Raw genomic sequence first — 24,828 nt, forward strand, 5'->3', positions numbered from 1 at the left:
GTGAGGTGAAGGTGAGGGTGATGCTGGTGTTGTTGTGGAAGATTTATGGATGTCATAATAAAAAACCCTAACTATCAAAATAACTCCACAGCGCATGAACATTTAATTACCCATTAAACAAGGGACGGGGAGCTATCTATCCACATTTACTTATCGAAATAACTGAGCTATAGGACCTGTATCTTGAGTGCTCATGGCTTCCAGATTCGTAACAATATTTCATCTGGGGTTGCGTGATGCTGCAGTAATTGTTGTCGAAAACCCTTTTTGAAAGGATGGTTCCTCCATGTTTGTGCAGTTCCAGCCACTCGGAATCGTCGCTTGGTTCAAGCCTTGTGACTGTGCGGAAACAGGTCGCAAAAAAAAGCACGTCCAGTTTGCCAACCAACTTGATTTCCCGTGTTGCTCCCCCTGAGACATCTTGGACAACCAGTTCTGAGCTTCGTCCCCTGCCTCGGTGAGCCATGGTTCCATGCTTTAAGTATTTTCTTCTGATAATTTGAACTATTGTTAATATGATATCTTTGGACGTGCGGTCACAGTTTCTGCACCAGTGCAGCAGTTTTCTCAACTCTGAGATTAGCTCCAAAAGCTGTGGTAACTGCATCTGCTCTGTCTTGTTTGTTCGTTGTATTGCTCATCATGTGTTCCCATGTCGTCTTCTCCATACTGCTTTGGTCTGGTTGTATTGATTTTTTGATTTTTTTGTCTCAGCTCGGCCGTGTGCTGGTGCTTCGTATTCCCAGCACACTTTCGCTTTCTTTTCTCCTTTGCTTTCCCCACTTTCATTTTTGGCATCTTCTCCCTTTGGCAACAAAACTGTTCACTCAGAAAAAAAGCATTATAAGCTGCAATACTGTCTGACCCCACCGTTCGTTGGGGATATGTTCCTGAAAAATGATGCAAATGTCAGGGCATTGTTTATAAAAACAAAACACACTTTATATGGTCTCAGCTTATGGAAGACCGATTATACAGACCAAATCAGGACAGAACATAACAAAGGGAACAGCAGGAAAAAAGGGAAATGACAAAGGCAGTGCAGATGGAGAAAGTGGTCCGAGAAGGATGAACAAGGGATGCAGGTAATGATGAGGGGTAAGGGAGAATGCAAAGAGTGGACAATATGGATACACAAGCAAAATTGTTTGACCAGTATATATTGTCAAGGTCTGAGCAGAGGGAAGAGGCTGCTGCCTGTCTGCCGTGACATCTCTCATCCTTCCGACAGAAAGAGATAGAGGATTTTCCAGAGTCAGTGAGATCACTGATGAAGATTAGGAATAATATGGGGCCTAGAACACTGCCTTGGGGTACTCCAGTCTTGACAGGAGAGAAGATGAAAGTGTTGTGTTGAGAGCCACATGTCTACGAGAGTGGAGGAAGTCAATTATTCAAGAGTGGAGTTGGCCTTGGATTCCATAGGCAGACAGTTTGGAGAGCAAGGCATGATGCCAGACTGTATTGAAAGCTTGAGATATGTCCAGAGAGACTGCCCTGATCTCATGTCTGATATTGAAGGCCTCCACCATTGTTGGGAGAGTAAAAGCAGCATGTCCAGGTGGAGTGACCACATCTGAATCCAAATTGATCTGAGAGGCTGTTTGAGAAGAGGAATGATTTTATGTCAACTGCGATGTTGGATTCCATCACCTTGCTGATGATTGGAAGCTAACCAATTAGGCTCTTGTTGAGGGGATCTGTTTTTACACCTTTTTTGTATAATGCTTGTGATGTTGGCTGATTTCCACTTAACCAGGTGGATATAGCAGACCAGTCTTGAAGTGTAAAATAAATAAATTAAATAAAACCGCAAATGCACCAAGTGCGGCTATCGAAGCAGGTCACACTTTATGACCCGTGAATACACGGGGTCTGCAAATAGCGAATCCGTGAACAGAGGGGTCCGACAGTGTTACTATTCAGTTTGATAAGTTTGGTCCTGAAGTTTGTCTGTTGTTCTCCCCAGCAGATACTCTGTTCTGGCCAAAGCTTTGTGATCACTGTGATTGTGATATTGTGTCGTCGTGAAAGCAAAATGCTACTTTTGCTTGCAGCCAGTGCTATTTGGTGTTGTGATGTCACCACTAGTGTGGTGATGCATTAGGGACTGTCAGAGTATGTGTTAAGCAAAGTACCTTGTACATGGGGGTTCTCAACTCGCGGCCCACAGACTGCAAGCATCTCAATTGGCAAATAGGTGCAGCCCGTGTGACATTGTGCACCAATGTCAGCTTTCTTTTATTAGTGTACCAAGTCGACAAGGTTGGATAACCTATTGTTTTTCTTCTGTTTCGTAATTATTTTTGTTATTCCGCCGGCAATTTTCGGGGTTTTTTTTCGCTTTTAAATTCATTTTCCTGGCAACCGTTAGTCCAAGTGACACCATTTTCACCTTAATGTGTATCTTTTTTTCCGTGGAATATTTAATTGATAATTATGACTTCTTCATATGTCATGTGGTACGGGCGCCATCTTTGAAAAACCGAAAGACTTTGGACCTCTGTAGCTTTGAAACCACACAATGGAAAAAAATTGAAACTTGGCATATGGCAAGAACTCTCCATGGGGAAGGAGTGTGATTTTTTTGTGAGGTCGTTGGTGAAGTGTTATCCCGGCAAAAATTCCACACGTGGAACGCTGCATCCGAAAAATTAGAAATTTATTGAGCGTCATCTACACAACTTTAAAAAAAAAAGGGGGGGGAGGGGGAAACAACATCAAAAGAAGAAAAATAATATATAATATCATAGGTCACGTGGTTCGGCAGCCATATTGTTTTGATGTATATATGTATATATATATATATATATATATATATATATATATATATATATATATATATATATATATATATAATAATATATATTTTTTTTTTAATCTTCTCCAGAACGGCTGGACAGATTGAGGCGAAACTTTCCACAAATGTTCCCCAAGACATCCTTTTACAAGTTTATTTATTAATGATAGATCACATTGTTTGGTGGCCATATTGAATTTACCCAAAAACTTTAAAACATCTCCAGAATTGCTGGTCACGTGGTTTGGCAGCCATATTGGATTGAAGAAAAATATTAAATAATTTTTTTTTTATCTGGAACTACTTATCCTATCGAAGCAAAACTTTGCAACTATCATCTTCTGCCATTGCTGCATATAAGGTAAAATTAAAATAAAAAGACATGACAAGTCACGTGGTTTGCCGGCCATCTTGGATAGAAAACGCACCTTATCCGATTTAACATGAAACTTGACAAGCATGATCCCCTACCCCATTAGAAGCAGAATTTTAATTTATGATGTTATATGTCACGTGGTTCGTCAGTTATATTGGATTGAAAATTAAAATATTAAAAAATCTTCTCTGAAATGGCTGAACAGATTGAAACGAAACATTACAGGTATAACGGCTTAACCGCCTATCTATGGCGAACAAAAAGTTCCCTTCCCTTTTTGACTTAGGTCACATGGTTTGGCAGCCATATTGGATTGAAGGAAAAATATTAAATAATGTTTACTTTGGAACCGCTGCATCAAGCAATGTGAAACTTCATAATTATGATATAGCAGACATGGGGAATGTACGTTTTAAATTTCAACCCGATCAGCCACATGGTTTGGCGATCATATTGGAATAAAGTAAAATATTAATAATGTTAGCTCTGCAACCGCTTCAACACTCAACGTCAAACTTCGCAGTTGTGATCCAGTCGACATGGGAAATGTATGTTTTAAATTTGAACCCAATCGGCCACACTGTCTGGCAGCCAGAATTATTTCATTATTTGAATCAGAACTTTTAGAATTTTTTTTTTTTTTGCATAAGGCTCACTTGGCTGTGCCTGCATGCGTTTGAGGGTTCAGGAGTAGCAATTCAATTGATACCGCTGATGGCCCCAGGAAAAATGGTCAACTGTGTACATAAATAGTTAAAACATGGCCTGTTCCTCTGTCCATAACTTGTGAATCCCACTTTGTGGAGAAACAGGTGAGGCCTAATTGGACTTGGGGGTGGGGGAGGGGGGGTGGAATCCCACTTTACCCTCTGTACCCATGGTGTCAACATTTATTACTTTGTGTTCAGGTTATTTAAAGACCAATTCAATTGATACAGACTATGTATTCAAGAAAAAGGGCTAACTGCTTACGGAATAAATAGATTGAATGCAGCGTGTTACTCCGTCCGTAACTCGTCAGTCGGTCTGCATTCCATGTTGTATCAAAGCCGAACATCTTGGTACCTGCATCTTGGTTATATCGGCAGTAATTCAGTGGCAGTTCTCGTTATTATTTTATTTTATTTTTTACAATCAATTTGGTTTCTTCACACAATGTGTCTTGTCACACACAATTTCTTCACACAATTGTGTCACACAATTTCTTCACACAACTTCACATGTCATGTAGTTTCATGGTTTCTGCAATTTCTTCACTTTTGTTATTCAAAGGGAATGTGATAATCATTGAAAGGACAGCATTGTTGGCCCATCTTACATTGCAGCTGAGGAATTATTATGATTATTAATATTTTTTTGTTATTTCTGCTGTGAAAAAAAATGGTCTCCTCATTGAGAATTGTCAAAGTTGTTAATGAAAGTGCTGATATTGTGTAGGCTTCTCTGCTCAGAGGTGATTGATTGCAAATCGAACACAGTCGAGCCAACTGCAATTTAGCCCTGCTTGGTGTCGTGCTGTGTGTGGGGTTGGGGACAGTCGAGTCGAGCGCTGTCCGTCGGATTGGGCACAGTTAAGTCGCGTACGACCTTATTAACTTCAACCCAAGAGAAAAGTTGTTCATGACTTTGGTGGTGACATCAGCGATGAAAGGTGAGAGAACTGAATACACCGACTGGTGTACATGCGGGCAATGTATCGTAATGGCGAGCGAGGTGGAGTGCATCTTCCTGCCATGAAGTTCCTGCTGTGATTTCACAATGATGAAAGTTGCGTGATGGAGAACAGAGCGTTCCAAACTGTTTGTGTGAATAAGATGTTCTTGAATTGGCTGTAATTGCTTTGCATGACACCAGGACGTACCTCAGGAAAACCCTATACTGGACAGGTGAATCAAATCTATGCCCACCAAATATTTTGGAGTATTTGGCATGAATACAGATCAATACCGGATGAACTTGCGAATGCCCGATCTCGTTTTTCCCCTCTGTGCACTCGACCATCATGCTATCGGACGCATGGAAACCAAAATTTGGTGGACACAGCATCTGGTTTCAGTAAATTCCGAGGTTTAAGTCTCACTCGTTATTTTTAAGTCTTTCAAAACAATCAGGCTCAAAATATTTCGAGAAAAGACGTCTCGTATTAAATCTTTCAGGAACTCTAGCGAGTCTCAGGTTCTGTAACCATTTCTTCCATAAATCCAGCTGTTTAAATGGCGATGAATAGAAACTAATGTTTTCCGTTTTGTTCCTCGTCCGATCATCAGTGTTGTTATAACAGCCAAAGGCAATGCACTGTGGCATATCACTTGAATACTATGTGGGCTACCAATCTTTGGTGGGCTGTATTACTAACAAATATGGTGGGCTTTCACGACATATACGACAGATGTCAGCAAAAGCGGGGTCCGATAATGGTGCGACCCAGCAAGTATGAACTACCCAAAGTTGTCGTTTTATTGATTCACTTGTTTTTACAAGTCGCACATTCACAGACGTTGGTTTCAAAACATGGATGATAGGCTATAATTCATTTGAAAGTTTTAGCTTAACCAGAAAGAGATTGCAGAGATAAGATTAGTTTTATTTGTCAATGATAAACTTTTTTATGACTCCTCCGACGAAGTCGCTCTTGGTACAAGTATACTCGTATATTGTTGCGGATCTGGAGTTTGAGGCTTGCCACAGGGGAAGCACTCAGGTCCCTCACAAACGCCCGGTCCTGAGGCCGCCGGAGACAGACAATTTCCACGGGTTGCCAGGTAACCATGAACATCCATCGGTACTGCCAACCCTGGCAGGGTTATACCACTTCATGTGATGCAGTTTTCGGTGGATTGACCACACCAAGCGACTTTCATGCCCTCGATGCGTACTTGCATGGAACTTACCCTATCGGGTGCAGCCGAACCGAGCGGAGTTGCCAAGCACGCACCGGCTAATAAGAGCAAAATCGTGGGGTATAACTTCCTGGATAGACTAACGTGCGGTCGACATTGGACTAATGGAGGAAAACACAGAATGAGGTGGGGACATTTATATCATAAGCAATTTATAAATAAAAACAAGTGAGGAAAGGTCATGTGGCACAATAAAAGGTTTTATTACAAGCAATATGTACAGCAGGGAAAGCAAGGATTTGTGGAGTGCTGCAAAAAAGCGCACAGTTATGGACAAAATCCGGACTTGTTGTTCACCTGCACTCATTCGTTCCTTTTTTTTTCTCTCGCCTGTGGAACCAACTCTTCAGTCTCATTCTTCCCTCCATTGCTTGAAGACAGCTGTTCATCACCATCATTCTGTGGTCACTGCCATCCATACCTGTGATCTTTTATACCTTCATGAACCATCCCAAAGTTCACCTCTTTGCGTGTTTACAGGTTGTTGGGTTTCCCCCACTCCTTTACTCTCACCTTTGATTTTCTTTTTTGTTTGTTCCATTTTTGCTTATTCCCCAGTTTTCTCTTCCAAATCTGTGATTGAGTGTTTGCACCTGTATCCTTTCAGTTTACTCACCCCATGTCCTCCAAAAAATAAAGAGACTGAAACACTGCTTGGTTAGGCATCACTTGCTTGGTTCGTAACTCGCTCACTTCTCCCATCGTTTTTTTGTTTTGTTTTGTTTTTGCAGCAATATTGGTGAACATGAAACCCAAGAAATTCCTCAATACAGCCCCATCTTTGTCTCCAGCAACTACCATTTGGAGGTCTGAGATGGTGTGGGGGGAAGGGGTTGTCCTTTTGTCTTCGACCGGGTTTTGAGCTATGAACTTGTGTATGTGGAATTGTGACTGGCTGCAGCAAGAAAACTTTCAATAGTTTCTGTGAATTTTGTTTGTTTTAACTTTTAAAAAAACAAAAAAACAGTGAAACGCTTTGAGTAGGGTGCAAACACGAAGAGAAGCGAGAGAAGATAACTTTTTAAAACCATGAACACCATATTGAGTTTTATCCTAGATGTATGCATGTAGTCTTGCTGTTATTGCCCAGCAATGTTATATTTTTAATTATTGATTTTTGTAATGACAATATAGTGGAATTTTCAGGCTTTTATTTTTTTTTAAGGAATGTTTTTAAATGTGACACGTTGTATACGATATGCTGATATTGTTTCAGTCTAATCTCATTAATAGTCAATGTGGAACATCTTTAAGTTATTTCAGTTGAACTACATTGATACTGTGGGATCATGAAATGGAGCTTTGGATACTTGCATTAAAAACATAAGGAACACTTTCTAGTGAAAATGTCCCAGTGTCCTTGTGTTTTTTTTTCAACATATATCGAAGTACCACTCAAAGCAGTTTTACAAGTTGTTTTTTTATTTTCTTGCAGAACCGGTTTACTTTAATATGCAGCTATTTACTTCTAGCTCGTATGGATTGAAACGTGTCTTCTGGGGATTATACGTGAGCACAGTTAACCGGTAGTTTATGCTTGCATTGGGAAAGCGGACCTGGTTGTCATCATTTGTACTTTAACTAGTTATAAATGGATGACCCCATCGCTGATGCGTCTTCCTAATGGATTGCCAAAAATGTGACTAACTACCCAAATTTTAGCACAATTTACCACCCAAAGGTTGTAGAAACGCACATCTCTGAACTAGTTTTGAGGCATTTATTGTGGATTGCAGTGCACCATTTTGCCTTTTCTTTTCTGATCCAAGAGGCTTAAGTTAGGAAAAGCCATAGATGAGAAACAGGTCGCTGTTGATATTCCATTACGGGATTCGTTCCTGAGGTCCGTCCCAGACGGTGCCGGGACGCTTATGAGCTGAAGAGGTGATCAGCCTATGAGTTGGGAAGCTGCCTGACCATCACTAATGGATCGGCGCCCTGCTAGTGGCGAACGCGGGAAGGTAGAATATGAAAGCTTCAAGCAGGCTTTGATGCCAGGTTGGTATTGCAACGTACATGCTGTTCAAACTCTTAGTGTGAGCAACTCGTAGCTGATCCTCAACTTCTTCTTTCCTGTTGGGGGGGGTTTACATGCTGTGCAGGCATTGGACACCTACCCGCTCTACATGGCTCCCAGAGAGAAGCTGTTCTTCTGCCCGCACGTGTGTTCGCCACTTTGCTTGCAACGTGTACGTCCCAGCAGGACTGACATATACCGAGGGCGTAATCCACTTCTCATCCCTCTCCTCTACGACTTTCAACGCATATGTGCTCGTCGCAACATCGCTCGTAAGGTGCATTGGCCTGGACGTCCGCTTTGTCTGTAAAATACTGAATAAGCTGCTCGCATATTATACAGTGACAAACGTTGCTGATATCTCGATTGCTTCACCTTAAGTGCGTATTGAAATTGCTGCTGAAAAGATTGTTGTATTTAGAATGTATTTTGTTTTTGCCACAGTGAAAGTTTAGCTCTGAAAAAAGGGCACTGTGACTCCATAATTACATTTCCTGGTATCAAAAGAAGTTGTTTTGATTCAATCTGGCCGCTGTTAACAAGGAACACCAAATTGAAGGTCATTTAAAATTCAAATCACATTGTTCTCTGTAAATACTGAAATAGACTTGATTGGTAAGCTGTTTAAAAAAAAAAACAAACAAAAAAAAACATTTTTTGCATTCACTGTCAAGGCTCGTATGAGAGCTAACACACACAACGTACAACGAGGGGCAGGAAAGGGAAGGACAAAACAGTGGGGGAACAGAAACGTGAGTAGATCTGTGGAAGGGAGAGGGATGGGGTGGCATACACGGGGTAAACGTGATGGACACTACAAGGACTTTCAGGTCTTCACACGACAGGGACTTTAGGAAGGAAAGCAGGGAATTTGAAGGTGTTGGGTTTGAGGTGGATTAGTGGGGGCAGAAAAGATCATGGTTTTGGATGGGGGAAGATAAGAGATGGTGGTGAACAACTGTTTTTAAGACCTGGATGGAAGAGTGGGATTTAAGAGATTGTGGGAGTTTGTTCCAAAGGTGGGGAAAAAGATGAATGGGTGAAGGTGAGCAGTTATAAAGGACTTTTATTGAACAAGCTTCTGAGCTTTGAACAAGTTTTCAAGACTTGATATTAATCTAATCTCTCCTCAATCACAGTGCTGTCATGATTTGGCCTTCCACAGAGCAATTCTTTCTTTATTTAATGATTATTGCATGTTTGCTGGAAATACTTGGATACTTCCTCCAACTTCGCCTGCACAACCCTTTTTATTTTTCATTCAAAAACTCCTGTAAGCCACATATTTCAACTGGACTAACCCTAACCCCTCACTCCATATTGTTATGGTTGAAAAAGAAAACAAAATGAAAGACACCACTGACCTCTGTGTGATGTGAGAGCAATTGGTCTTGTGCTTCGGCCTCATCATGGGAGATGGCAAATAGTGGCGAGACCTTTGGATTCCATATGTTCCAGGAGAAGCAAATGTAATGCTGGGCTCGTGGGTTCCAAGTCCAAAGTATGGAGCAGTACTCTTTCGAACTCCAGAAAAGGTCATGTAGCTATGAGTAATCCTGATTTCACAAGAAATTGCTGGAACGATGGAGGATGCCAATCCTGTGGCTGACTTTGGAGTCCAGCTTTGCAATATGGATAAGCTAGAACAAGTCATGGTTGATGGTGATGCTGAGAAGTTCATGATGCTGAACCTCTGCCAGCAGCTGAAAAATGCCTATCTACCAGAAGGGGGTTGATGGACCGCATGCACCCTGCAGAAACCTCGAGGGTGGGAGGGAAGGGGTGGGGTGGACAAGGTACGGAAAGAGTTGAGGGTGCAAGACCAGAAAGGAGATTGAGGAGACAGAGACCACTGACCTACCGGTCTGTGATGGGGAAAGTGATGGGCCCATACACTCGGCTTCAACACTGGAGATAACAATGATCTTAAAGGCCTTGGTTTCTGATCTTGGCGTCAAGCTGAGCAACTGTGAGGCAGAGCAACCATTCCAGAGGGGAGAGCAGTACTCCGTGAAGTTGCAGATGAAGGCCTCGTCAGTGGATAAGAGTTCAGGTGTGCCAAGGAAGGACTTTGCATGACTGAGGATGCCCAGTTTGAGTCTGGCTTTGGAGTCTATTTTTGAAATGTGGCATGTCCAAGAGAGATCATGGCTGATAGTGAGACTCAGGAGTTTGAGTGACTGAACATCCCCAAGGGGATGGCTAAGAAAGTAGATGGGAGGATTTGCCGTACAGTCCTTTTGCAGAGAGAAATGGTGAGAGATATTGATTGATTTTTCATTTTTGTCAGGATTGAAAGACATATTCCAAGTGTTTGACCAGCTGGTTATTTTGTCAATGTCTGAAGGATGAGGGGTGTCATTGCAAAGGGTGGAGTCATCAGCAAATGGATTTTCCAGAGTCAGAGAGACCATTTCTGTAGATTAGGAATTGGACAGTGCCCTCAAAACTGATTCCAGCCTTGACAGGGAGAGGAGATTAAAGGATTCTGTTGGGTGCCGCACATTGACTACAATAGTAGAGGAAGTAAGTAAGCTACATGTGGAATTTGCTTTGGATGCCATCAGCAGAGTTTGGAGAGTAAGGCGGGATGCCAGACTGCATCAAAAGCACGAGATGTGTCTGGAAAGATGGCCCTGATCTCAAGTCGGACATTGAGGACCTCCATCCATTGTTGAGTGAGTAGGAGCAGCATGTCCAAGGTGGACTGACTTGGTTTGAATCCAAATTGGTGATTTGACAAAAGGAAGGATTTCATATTGACTGCGATGATGGATTCCATGACCTTGCTGATGATTGGAAGTCAGCTGATAGGTTTGTAGTTAAAGAGATCAGTTTTTGCACCTTTGTGTATAATGCAGTGATGTTGGTTGATCTCCAAGCAGGTGGAAGATTACTTCGGGAAAATTATAGGATGAAAAGAGCAGAAGGAAGATGCGCAAGAGCAGTATAGCAGGTTTTTAGGACACGTGAGCTGATGCCGTCTGGTCCAGTTGCCGAGTCAGAGTCGAGGGTTGACAAAAACTTCTCCACCCCCTCAGGTGAAAAAGACATTCCAGGAGCAGTTGGGTACGACAGTGAACGGTTGTGGATGCAAGATTTGGAAGCAAACAGAGTTGAAACATTCTTCCTTCTCACGAGCAGTCGGCTGTGGTGTCATTTGAAGAGAGGGAAGGGACGGAAGGGGAGCATACACCAGAGACAGACTTGACAAGGCACCACCAGGTATTAGATGGGGAAGACAAGTTTGAAAGTTTTTGGGGTTGGACAGATGTTGTTTTTCTGGCTTTCCTGAGAGTAGACACATTTGTTGTGGGCTTTTTGGAGTGATATGAGATTGAGTTTGCTTCCCAGGAAGAGAAGAGAAGGGAAGTTGTTTTGGAGCAACTGTCTCACCACAGGATTCAGTTTACCATGAGTGGGAAGAATGATCGGATAATTGAAGATGAGATGGGATGAATCTGTGCATGATATAGAGCAGGTTTCTGTGGAAGAATTCCCAGGCTGAGTTGACATCAGGGGTAGTAGATATGGTAGACCAGTCCTGAAGAGAGATAGCTGCTTGCAGTCCCTGCCATTCTGCTTGAGTGAATTGACAGACTCACCGGTGCTGATGCAGCTCTCTGAGAATAGTCAGATGTTGACTCTCACAAGTATGTAATCAGATGAACCTATTGGAGCAGGAGAAGAGCAGGAGACATTTGCAGAGAAGTTTGTCATCCACTTCAGATGGGAGGATTTGCTATTAGAGAAATCTGGATTGGAAAGTTTGCAGATTGAGTCAGTCACAGAAATCTTTTGCCAAAGTGCCATGGCTGGTGAGACAGGTGCCAACACCCAGCCAAGTTGCATGATGAAATTGCCATGTAAGAGGAAAAGAGAGTTGGATGAGTGGTGAAAAGTTACTTCTTGTCTGTGAGAGGTATGGAGATGTCACCATATCGGCTTGAGTTGGGCAAACCACTTTCATCTGTACATTGGATGGAAGCCACACAACATTGATTGATGTAACCCAACTGCTGTGGAAGTAGGAGAAGCTGACATTTTTTGTATTAACTCTTTGTTGGAACAAAAGATGGATACTGGATGAGGGAGGAGGTTGATAGAGTACCATTGAATTGGAAAAGCATCTTGATCCTCAAAGTATGCATCTTGATCTTCATTGTGCACCTGGATACCAACCCCAACTTACCAATTTACAAAATATCCCTGACTTTATAATTGGAAGGGACCTCAACGCAAAAGACCCCTCCTGGTTAACCAACCAGGGCACAAGAGGTACACTAATTCTAGAACAATTGGACCATTTAAATCTCCTTGATGATCACAACTTGTCCATTAGACCCCCTCTCTGCCCCCCAGAGCTCTTCCACATCCCCTGATATTATTCAATGCACACAATTTCCAACCTTTCATCGGATCACCTTACCATCATCATCGTTCATCATCTCATCCCCAAATCCATTCCTAAAGATGACAGAAGAATGCATACCAACTTTAATAAAGCTAACTATTCCAATTACACACAATACATTGAACAAGGTTTGACAAATTATCACTTCCTTGCATTCAATTCAATAGACACCAGCAGTAAAACATTTTAACAAAATGGTAACATATGCATCCAAAAAATGTATCCCAAAAGGCAATATTCTAAATTTCATGAAACTTCACCACAGAAATAAAACCATTCATAAACTAGAGGGGGAGCACTCGGGAGAGTGCAAAACCTCCGTCGCCAATACTGCTGGGTCACTCAAGTGAACCTTGTATCTTATTCATTAAATATGATGTCAACAGTGCTGGCAGAGTTATAGTTCTTTTCTCCAACATTTTTTTAGTGGTTGGAAATCACTGAAAACATGAAAAATGCAAAAAAAGAAATCGAAATTGTTGAAAAAAAGTTGCAAATTTTTTTTTTTCTCGAACAATTTTTTTTTTGGGGGGGAGGGGGTGGAAATCACTTAAAACATGTAGAAATGCAACTAGAGGGGGAGCACTTGGGAGAGTGCAAAACCTCCGCCGCCAATACTTCTGGGTCAATCAAGTGAACCTTATATCTTATCTATATTAATATTTTGCCATGCCCCTTTTTTTGTTCCACCATCAGATTTTTGTTACTGCATGAAATGAAACAAGATTTGACATATCTTCTTCTTCCTCTTTCGGCTTGCTCCCGTAAGGGGTCGCCACAGTGGACCAACCGTCTCCATTTCGCTCTATCCTCCACATCTTCCAGTGACACTCCAACCTCCCGCATGTCCGCCCTCACCGCATCCATGAACCTCTTCTTTGGCCTTCCTCTTCTCCTCCTGCCTGGTGGCTCCATCTTCAACATCCTTCTCCCGATATACTCTGTTTCCCTCCTGTGCACATGTCCAAACCATCTCAATCTTGCCTCTCTCACTTTGTCGCCAAACCATCCTACCTGCGCTGTCACTCTAATATACTCATTTCTTATCCTATCCATCCTCGTCACTCACAACGAGAATCGCAGCATCTTTAACTCTGCCACCTCCAGCTCCGCTTCCTGTCTTTTTGTTAGTGTCACCGCTTCCAAGCCATACAACATAGCTGGTCTCAATACCGTCTTGTATACTTTCCCCTTCACTCTTGCAGCTACCCTTCTGTCACAAATCACTCCTGCAACTCTTCTCCACCCACTCCATCCTGCCTGCACTCTCTTTTTCACTTCTCTCCCACACTCTCCGTTACTTTGGACAGTTGATCCCAAGTATTTAAACCAATCCACCTTCCCCACCTCAACTCCTTGCAACCGCACCATACCACCACCCTCCCTCTCATTTACGCACATGTACTCCATCTTACTCCTACTGATTAACATTCCCTTTCTCTCCAGTGCGTACCTCCACCTCTCAAGGCTCGATTCAGCCTGCTCCCTACTCTCCCTACAGATCATGATGTCATCCGGGAACATCATAGTCCATGGAGACTCCAGTCTGATCTCGTCCGTCAACCTGTCCATCATCATTGCAAACAGGAAAGGGCTCAGAGTCGATCCTTGGTGCAATCCCACTTTAACCTTAAACCGGTCCGTCATTCCTACCGCACACCTCACCACTGTCACACTGTCCTCATACATATCCTGCACGATCCTCACATACTTCTCCACCACTCCCGACTTCCTCATACAATGCCACAACTCCTCTCTTGGCACCCTATCATAAGCTTTCTCTAAATCCACAAACACACAATGTAACTCTTTCTGGCCTTCCCTATACTTCTCCATCAACATTCTCAAAGCAAACATCGCAGCAGTGGTGCTCTTTCCTGGCATAAACCCATATTGCTGCTCACAAATCGTCACCTCTCCTCTCAACCTAGCTTCCACTACTCTTTCCCACAACTTCATGGTGTGGCTTAACAACTTTATCCCTCTGTAATTTCCACAGCTCTGCACATCACCCTTATTCTTGAAAATCGGAACCAGTACACTTAATCTCCACTCCTCCGGCATCCTCTCACTTTCCAAGACTTTATTAAACAATCTGGTTAACAACCCCACTGCCATCTCTCCTAAGCACTTCCATGCCTCCACTGGTATACCATCTGGGCCAACCGCCTTTCCACTTTTCATCTTCTTCATAGCATTCCTCACTTCATCCTTACTGATCCACCCCACTTCCAGATTCACTATCTCCACCTCTTCCAACCTTCTCTCTCTCTCATTTTCTTCATTCATCAGCTCCTCAAAGTACTCCATCCACCTTCTCAACACACTCTCCTCGCTCGTCAGCACATTCCCATTTGCGTCCTTTATCACCCCAACCTGCAGCAAATCCTTCCCAGCTCGGTCCCTCTGTCTTGCCAATCGGTATAAATCCTTTTCCCCTTCTTTTGTATCCAACTTCTCATACAGCTCGTCATATGCCTTTTCCTTGGCCTTTGCCACCTCTCTTTTTGCTTTTCGACGCCACTCCTTGTACTCCTGCCTACTTTCTTCATCTCTCTGACTATCCCACTTCTTTTTCGCCAACCCCTTCTTCCTGATACTTTCCTGTACTTCCTCATTCCACCACCAAGTCTCCTTATCTTCCTTCCTCTGTCCAGATGTCACACCAAGTACCTTCCGAGCTATCTCCCTCACAACTTCTGCTGTCGTTGCCCAATCATCCCACCCATCTTTACCACCATCCAACGCCTGTCTCACCTCCTCCCTAAATTTCACGCAACAGTCTTCCTCCTTCAGCTTCCACCATCTGGTCCTTGGTTCAGCCCTCACTCTCTTCCTCAACCTCACCTTTAAAGTCATCCTACAGACCACCAATCGATGCTGTCGAGCTACACTCTCCCCTGCCACAACCTTACAGTCACGAATCTCTTTCAGGTTGCATCTCCTACTTAAAATGTAATCCACCTGTGTGCACTTTCCTCCACTCTTGTATGTCACCCTGTGTTCCTCCTTCTTGAAATACGTATTTACCACTGCCATTTCCATTCTTTTTGCAAACTCGACCACCATTTGCCCTTTCACATTTCTCTTGTTGAGACCGTACCTCCCCATCACCTCCTCATCCTCTTTATTCCCTTCCCCAACATGTCCATTGCAATCTGCTCCAATCACCACTCTTTCATCCTTGGATACACTCTCCACCACTTCATCGAACTCACTCCAGAAATCTTCTTTATATTCCATCTCACACCCCATATGTGGGGCATATGCACTGATGACATTCATCATCACCCCTTCAATTTCCAACTTCACACTCATCACTCGGTCAGACACCCTCCTCACCTCCAATACCCTCTTGACATAATCTTCCTTCAGGATTACCCCGACACCATTTCTCCTCCCATCCACACCATGGTAGAACAGTTTGAAACCACCTCCAATGCTCCTCGCCTTACTCCCCATCCACCTGGTCTCTTGTACACACAGTATGTCCACCTTTCTTCTCTCCATCATATCAGCCAACTCTCGCCCTTTGCCAGTCATCGTCCCAACATTCAGAGTTCCAACTCTCACCTCCACACTTCTACCCTTCCCCCTCTCCCACTGCCTCCGGACTCGCCTTCCCCGTCTCCTTCTCCTCCTTCGCCCAGCAGTAGCACAATTTCCACTGGTACCCTGCTGACCACCAGTACTGGTGGCGGTCGTTGGTAACCCGGGCCTCGACCGATCCGGTATGGAAATTCGTTTTGTTGTCCGCATAATGATTTGGCATAGGTTTTTTTCGCCGGATGCCCTTCCTGACGCAACCCTGGTCGCCTCTTACGACACACAGGGATATGGTACACCTATTCCAACCGGGGCATACACCGGGCCCAGTACAACTGGTGCTCATTTCGCCGACCTCGGAAGGATGGCAGGCTGAGTCAACCCCCTGGTGTTTTCGACTTGGTTTATATGTATATATATATATATATATATACATATATATATATATATATATATATATATATATATATATATATATATATATATATTATATATATATATATATATATATATATATATATATATATATATATATATATATATATATATATATATATATATATATATATATATATATATATACATATATATACCTCGGAAGGATGGCAGGCTGAGTCAACCCCTGGTGTTTTCGACTTGGTTTATATGTATATATATATATATATATATATATATATATATATGTATATATATATATATATATATATATATATATATATATATATATATATATATATATATATACCAAGTCGAAAACACCAGGGGGTTGACTCAGCCTGCCATCCTTCCGAGGTCGGCGAAATGAGCACCAGTTGTACTGGGCCTGGTGTATGCCCCGGTTAGAATATATGTATGTATTGAATTCATATATGTATGTATATATATATATACATATTATATATATATATATATATATATATATATATATATATACATATTATATATATACATATACATACATATATATATATACATATTATATATATACATATACATACATATATTAATTCAGTGTCCCAACGGGGCTTGAACTCAGGACCTCTTGGGTCCCAAGCCACTTCCCTAACCACTGCACCAACACCAGGCTAAGATTTGACATATATAGTAATGATATTATTGTCTTCCTTAAGAGGCCCCTCAAAATTCGTTTTGATGATTGTGGTAGTTAAACAGTTCATGTTCTCCATTTACAAAATGGGAGGAATTATTGCACAAAAAATAAATAATAATGTTTCCCATTTTTTAGAGGACCGCTAAGATGAGTTCGGCTCATAGAATCACACTCCATTTGGGGAGAAAACAGTTGAGTTCATACCTGACGAATTTGCACTTTCCATGTGCCATCGTTTCTTCACAAACCATGACTTTCTGAATAAGTACAAAGTATTTCTTTGCTTTTTTTACATGGTTGCCGTTTTAAATTTTCATCGACCGATACCCACTGCCCAGCCGGACCAACTGCTAACAAAGTATCGCCCGGTTAGTTACGGTTAAACCCAAAATAATGATCATCGTTTTAGTGTGGAGGTGAGTACTGACAGTGTACTTGGGTCTTTTCCGGGTGGGTGCGGGATTGAGCACGTGCACATAAAAATCTTGGGTCTCCGCATAGTGGCGTACAGGCTTAAGTCGTACTTCTGTTTACTACCGTAGAAAATCACAGAACCATCCGATCAACATGCTGCTAACAGTTTCAGACTCAGCGAAATTCTACAACATATGAATATGTAGACGAAACTGATCCGGCCAGCTAAAATCTACAAGATATGAATATGTAGACGAAACTGATCCAGCCTTTTGGATCACTTTAAAGTAGGGTGCCCTGTAATTTTAATGCGCTCTATGGATCCTCCGGAACTCACGAATGGTACACGTTGTGTAGTCACTAAACTACGTGGTAATGTCATCGAAGTGGAGCCACTGCGGGACAGTTGAAGGGGAAAACCTGAATGATTATAATCAATGGATAAAAATGATATAATATATTGTTTAAAATATATTCATGCTATCTGTCTTTTACCATATGTTGCCAGTGACGCCCGTCGAAGACGGGCACCTTTACTCGTTCATTAAATATGACGTTAACAGTGCTGACTGACAGTTATAGTTCTTTTCTCCAACAATTTTTTTATTGGGGGGGGGGGTTGGAAATCACTTAAAACATGTAGAAATGCAAAAAAAGAAATCGAAATTTTGTTGAAAAAAAAGTTGCAAAATTTTTTTTTTCTCGAACAATTTTTTTTTGGGCGGGGGGGGGGGGGGTGGTTGGAAATCACTTAAAACATGTAGAAATGCAAAAAAAAAATTTCCTCTAAATTTTTTTTTTTGGTGTGGGGGGGGGACCAAGTCCAAAATCTAATGGCATGATCCTTGGACGATACCTAACACCCCCCCCACCAAGTTTTTGTCGAAATCCGTCGGAGTTTTTTCCGTAATACTGTTCACAAACAAACAAACCGGTGAAAACAGTAACCTCCGATCTTCGATGGCGGAGGTTAATAAAACAAAAGGTAAGCCTCACCCTTCATGATCAACATCAAATTAGTATCTTGAACAACACAATGACTACAATCATCAACACAATCACATAGGCCTGGTGTTGGCTTAACGGTGTAGAATAAAATAATGTCATCCTGTACATTTGAGTCATTTATTCAACATACAAACATAATATGCGCATATGGAGGATCTGAAAAAAGAACAGTGTCTCTCCAGATCTCTGAAATGCATGATAAAGTTAAGTCCTTTATTTAGGAACCAGTGAGACATAGTGTTTTTTTTAATTTCCAAACACTGGTGCCACAGTTTGTCAGGTCTTGATACTCCCAGGTGTAGCTCATCTTCAGCCTTCGTGCAGCCGCCAGCTTGATTTGGTTGGAGAATTGTAGCATTTTTTTCAAACCCATATGTGTGGATTCTCTCCCAGCACAGAATGACGCATAGAATGACGTCAAACTGCAACCCTTTTGGGTATTTTGATAGATTTCTATATTATGTAGGTTAAAAGTCAGTCTGCTTCTAACAGACTAGGGAAATATACTATCTTGAAGCAATTGGAGTTTAGTGAATACATCTGGACATTGCCTTTGACCCACATTCCAGTTTGTACTGAAATCATATTCCTTATCCAGCTTGCTGGTGCCTTTCATAAAAATCCCTTATAAAGCAAGATAGCTTTTAAATGATATGCAATTCTTTTATACTGAATAATGATTTAAGTTTTAGTTGAAAGGCCAACCTGTTTTGAACATCTTTACGAAACAGATTGATCATCTTTCAATACAGAAGAAAGATATGATTATGTAAATTAAAAGATACATAAATCAGCACATAAAATCATACCATATTTGAGTACATTTTCCATTACAGATTAATAGCAATAGATCTATTTTAATTGACAACATTTTACTGTTGTTTTTACCACTCTCGAACCCATTATTCAAATTTTGGAGAAATTGCATCGACAACGGTTAAGGTGGCTGGCTTAAGATCATAGGGTCTTGAGTTGAAGCTCCTGTCGGGCTGTTGATTTAACACCAGGTAAGGTTAATTCAGCCTGTCATCCTTCCGTGATTGGCAAAATGAGTCCCAGCTTACTGGTAATGGGCCATTGCGTCATGACACAGCCGTGCCGCAAGGAAATGATGCAGCCAAGCAGCCATAGGCTGCACACGAACAAAAAGACACGACCAACACACTAATCAACAGGCAAAATCAGAAAAAATGGGAAAAATCCATCAGCAATCTTCAACATAAAACAAACAGCTGAAAATTATAGCAGATTACAAGGTGTATGATATGTCAATACCCATTTTTAAATTGTTGTAGCAGCTTTATCAACAACATTTTGTTTCATTAAAAATTGGTTCATAAATAGTGTCCAATACTATGATGCCAAAAAACCTTGATGAACTGGAGGAGAGAATAACTAATGTTCTCACCAACATTCCTGAAAATGTGTTGCGATCAACGGTGGCGAATGTGCCAATCCGATGAAGGAAAGGTTTTGACAGTGCCAGAGCATACATGGATAAGCTCACTGGAGTCCAACGGCTTCAAGTTGCATTGAGTAGAACAAAATGGACTGTGTTGAGGGAGGCCTTCATCCTGCAGTGGGTGCAATTGGCTGCTCAAGGCATCCAGTTAATTTCTTGCAATCTTGCTGTTCCAGGATTACATGACATATTGAACAAAGTAATTTAGGAATGCTTACAAAATAACAGGGAAAAAAAAAATCAAGATTTTATTCCGGATCATCGATAACTCCAAATGGTAAGAGATTACTCGGACTGTTTTTGATGTAGACTGATTCAAAGTGTGCTCGTCAACAAACGGTTGAAAAGTTGATGAATCAATTTACTTGGAATAATTTTTTTTTTCAAAATTGTAAGACAGTGTCTTGTTTAATCACAATAATTCCCTTTATCAGGACTTGGAGCTTAATTCTAAACGGTACCATTTTAATTATTCTACAACAGCAGGAACTCTTTAGAATAAAGTGTTTCACACATGGAAGGAGCACACAAAATTATATATAGTAATACTTCTCAAAGCATTAGAAGAATACCAGAACGTAAAAAATACACGGAAGGAACAAAAAAAATAAACATACAAACGGACAACGACTGTTATAAAAGATCCTTTTTCTGTGTTGCACTTCATTTTACATCCTCATTGAGACTCACAGATAGACATGCACTATGTTTGTGAAGTGCAACATGCTGTCTTAATATTAAACCCACCAGGAAAGCGATGGGTAGGCATGGCTCGTCCTGAGAGAAAATGTTTCTGAGTGTGTGCATGCGTGTGCAGACGACATTCAACATGCTCTACAAGGCACCTTGTGGACGATCGCTGCGCAACATGTCTGAGGTCTGCGACTACCTGTTTTTCACGGATGCTGACTTCCTCTTCCTCGAGCAGTTCTGCTTTGACCCATACGTCTTGGTCCAGCGCAGGATGCCAATGTCGCAGCTGTTTTTTTCAGTTCGGGACATTTCTGGTGGCGTTGAGGATGTTCCAGTGTCGTGTGTGAATGAGATTGATTCGCGTCCACCGCCTGCTGTCAGCTACAGTAAAGAGCGCATTCCTGCAACCGGTGTCTTCATCAACACCAGTGTGGATTTCCTTGTGGGATGCAATTGCACCGACGGCTGTCGTGACAGGTGTGTACCTTGTTTGGATTTCTGAATGCAAGGACTTGTTAAATTACCTTGTTTAAAATTTCCTTTTCTTTCAAACAGATGCTGATTACAGTTTATCTTCATCATCATCAAATTGCTAATTAACCAACCATATGGACATGAGCACCAATTCTGCTGTGATTGTGTAAATAATCTTGATCTTATTCTTTCTGTTCAATAGACTGTTCCAAATTAGTCTTGTCCAACTTTTCTAGATTGTTCTCGACAATGTAATCGGCCCATGCATCCATTTAAGCGTTCATGCATTTCTTTCGTGCTTTTCCTTTTATTACATATATGTGGGTCCTGAACATGTAGCCACATCTCTGTAGGATTCAATAGTTTACCCTTCCTTTTTGCTTGTCTTCGTCTTCTTACTCACACTCTCATTCACTCACTCACACAAACACAACCATATACGCACACTCTCGCTCAATTACCTAAACATTACCATTTCCCTCTTTCTCTCTGCCACCTACCTGATAAACATAACATTAAAATCTAATGCTTTTTTGATTGATCAATGTCCAACCAGCAGGTATGTGCAGTCCAAACTTGCATTTATTCAATAAGAAACGAGTGATACCTGAACACACTGACACATCACTTTATACAGCAAAGCAAATGGTGACTCGCTCTTCTCTCCCCTCAACAATGGCTTTGAGCTTTGGAGCTCAAGTGTGCATAGAGCCTTTTTTGTGTACCTTGTCTAGGCTCGTATGAGAGCTAACACACAACGCACAGCAAGGGGGCATGAGACAAGAGGTGCGGGAGTGGGAGGGACAAAACAGTGGGGAACAGACACATTAGGAGATCTGTGGAAGGGAGAGGGATGGGACGGGGAACATGGGGAAGAGAAGATGGACATTACAGGAACTTTCAGGAAGGAAAGCAGGGGAATTGAAGGAAGTGGGCTTGGGTGGATTATTGGGGGTAGAAAAGATCGAGGATTTGGATGGGGATTCCTCACTCTCCATGCACTGCTCTCACTCCCCCACACCCCCAGGAATACCTCTGGCTACGGCTTCCCTCCACTCTCACCTCATGTTTATATGTGTACTGTACCGTCCACCTAACAGTGATGACTCCATCTACACCTCACTATGATGATAAGAGGTGGTGGTGAGCAGTTGTTTTGAAAGCCTGGAGGGAAGAATGGGAAAGAATATAGTGAGAGAGTTTATTCGGGATAAAAGAGGAATGAAAGAGTGAAGGTGCGCAGTGATTCGTGATTTTGGTAGTTTTACCAGAAGGGGGTTGTTGGCGGACCTTGAGCGCCCTGTGGAAATGTGGTGGGGACAAATCGCAGAGAGAACAGGGGGGGGCAAGGTTGGAGAGGAGACTGTAGAAGACAGACCACCGACCAACCTGCGGTGATTGAGTGAGAGGCCCAAAGACTCAGCTTCATTGCGTGAGATGCCGATGATCCTAAATGCCCTGGTTTCGACAGCGTGAAGCCGAGAAAGGTGGGAGGCAGGAGCACCAGCCCAGAGAGGAGAGCAGTACTCCATCAGGCTATGGACAAAAGCTTTGTAAGTGGTCAGGAGCTCAAGAGGGCTGAGGAAGGACTTTGCACGACGGAGGATTCCCAGTCGGAGACTGGCTTTGGAGGCGAGGTTGGAAATGTGACTTTCCCAGGAAAGGTCATGGCAGATAGTGAGACCCAGAAGCTTGAAAGAAATGACTTCTTCCAGAGGATTGTTGAGAAAGTGGATGGGGGGGGGGGGTTTCTAAACGGTCCTTTCGGAGAGACATAGTGAGAGTGTGAGATTTGTCTGGATTGAAAGACATGTTCCACGTGTTTGACCAGTTTGTGATTTTATCCAGATCTGCAGTGAGCGAAGAAAGTGCTGCTTGCCGGTCTGAAGGATGACAGATGGTACGGCAGAGGGTGGAGTCATCAGCAAAGAGATATAGAGGATTTTCCAGAGAGTTGGAAAGATCATTGATGAAAACCAGAAAAAGAACAGGGCCCAGAACGCTACCTTGAGGAACTCCAGCCTGGACAGGAAGAGGGGATGAAACAACTCCATTTAGGGCCACACGGTGACTGCGACAGGAGAGGAAGTCTGCGAGCCACGAGTGGAGATGGCCTTGGATACCATGGGAAGAGAGAGAGTTTGGTGAGCCGGGCAGGGGTGCCAGACTGTGTCAAAAGCACATGGTATGTCCAGGGATACGGCTCGGATTTCCTGTCTGGCATTGAGGACCTCATCCATTGATGGGAGAGCAGAAGCAGCATATCCAGGGTCGAGTGACCTGGTCTGAAACCAAATTGATGATTGGAAATCAAGCCATTGGAGAAGAGGAAGGATTTCATGTCTGATGCGATGATGGATTCCATAACCTTGCTGATGATTGGGAGAAGGCTGATTGGTCTGTAGTTGCAGGGATCTGTTTTTGCACCTTTTTATGCAGGGCAGTGATGTTTGCAGTTTTCAAGCAGATGGCAGATCACCTTGAGCAAATGAGAGGGTGAATATAACAGAGAGAGGGTGAGCAAGAGCAGAAGAGCAGGCTTTGAGGACACGTGGGCTGATGCCGTCTGGACCGGTTGCAGAATCTGACTCGAGGTTTGAAAGCAAGCTCTCCACCTTGTCAGTAGAAAAGGACACAGATTCCAGGGACAGTTGGGTGCGACTGGGTAAGGTGGGTAGAGAAGGTGATGGGTTTAGGACACAAGATTTAGCTGCAAACACCGAGTTTAGACATTCAGCTTTATCACGTGTGGAATCAGCAGTGCGGCCATTTGAGGTAAGGGAGGGGATGGAGGGGGAACATACACCAGAAACAAATTTGATTAAACGCCACCAGGAAGCCTCCATTTAGGATCCGAGCTTTTCCTTTACAGTCTTGAGCCTCTTAGCCACATTACCCCCACTGTTCGGACGCATCCTTTTCACCATGCTGTGTCATAAGCTGAGATTTTTGTGCAAAGAAAAGTATTTCTATAGGTGTAAACCATATTATCTGCTGGAAACTGTCCACTACCAATCTAAGGTGACAGAAGAGCAGCATCAGTGTCATAATCCTTCCTTCAATGTCAATTTGTACTTACACCTGGATGCTAGTGCATCGTGTGTGTGTGCGCACGCGCACTCAAGTTTTTAAAACGCACCTGAGCCAGAATCGTCCCTCACTGACTGTCTTCAGTTGAAATCCTCATCATTGTTTTGGATCTCCACTTTTCATTGATGAGTGGAGAGTCGACCTCATCAGTCCTCCGAGGGAAGTCCACTCGAGGCATCCATACGTCCATGTGCAGAAACTACATGTGGATAAATACATACCATTATCACTATCCAGTGAGAACACAAACCTGAACAACTAAAAACAGCATCTTTCGCTCCCAGAATCCCCTCAGAACCTACACTGTTGATCACTTGTTGGCGATCATAGTGAGCCTTGGTGTTGCGCGTTTCTGTCTACGTTGTCGCTGATGATTCGTCAAGTGATGAAACCAGTCTGGCAGCTGGGGGGTGGTGGAGGTGTAACTGGGATTCTCATCTATGTACTACTTGTGAATGTCTGAGCTGCAGAGGAAATCCAGTCGAGTTTGAAACTGCGGAGGACTTACCTTGTTTAGCTTTTC

At 42.5% G+C, this 24,828-nt stretch overlaps 1 protein-coding gene across 4 annotated transcripts in view; it reads left to right on the forward strand.

Moving 5' to 3' along the window:
* SETDB1 (SET domain bifurcated histone lysine methyltransferase 1) overlaps nucleotides 1-24,828 on the forward strand; it is a 164,483-nt gene that overhangs the window by 91,879 nt on the left and 47,776 nt on the right. For all 4 annotated transcript variants that reach the window (XM_085849564.1, XM_085849563.1, XM_085849561.1 and 1 more), the window contains 4 exons: nucleotides 299-457; nucleotides 6,808-6,883; nucleotides 8,179-8,370; nucleotides 20,866-21,218. In XM_085849564.1, the coding sequence (XP_085705690.1) occupies nucleotides 299-457; nucleotides 6,808-6,883; nucleotides 8,179-8,370; nucleotides 20,866-21,218 (780 nt within the window). The remainder of the gene's footprint in view (nucleotides 1-298; nucleotides 458-6,807; nucleotides 6,884-8,178; nucleotides 8,371-20,865; nucleotides 21,219-24,828) is intronic.

This window comes from Eptatretus burgeri, chromosome 12 (assembly GCF_056783735.1).
Source record: "Eptatretus burgeri isolate ZD-2024b chromosome 12, Ebu_testis_v1, whole genome shotgun sequence".
NCBI classification, from domain to species: domain Eukaryota; kingdom Metazoa; phylum Chordata; class Myxini; order Myxiniformes; family Myxinidae; genus Eptatretus; species Eptatretus burgeri.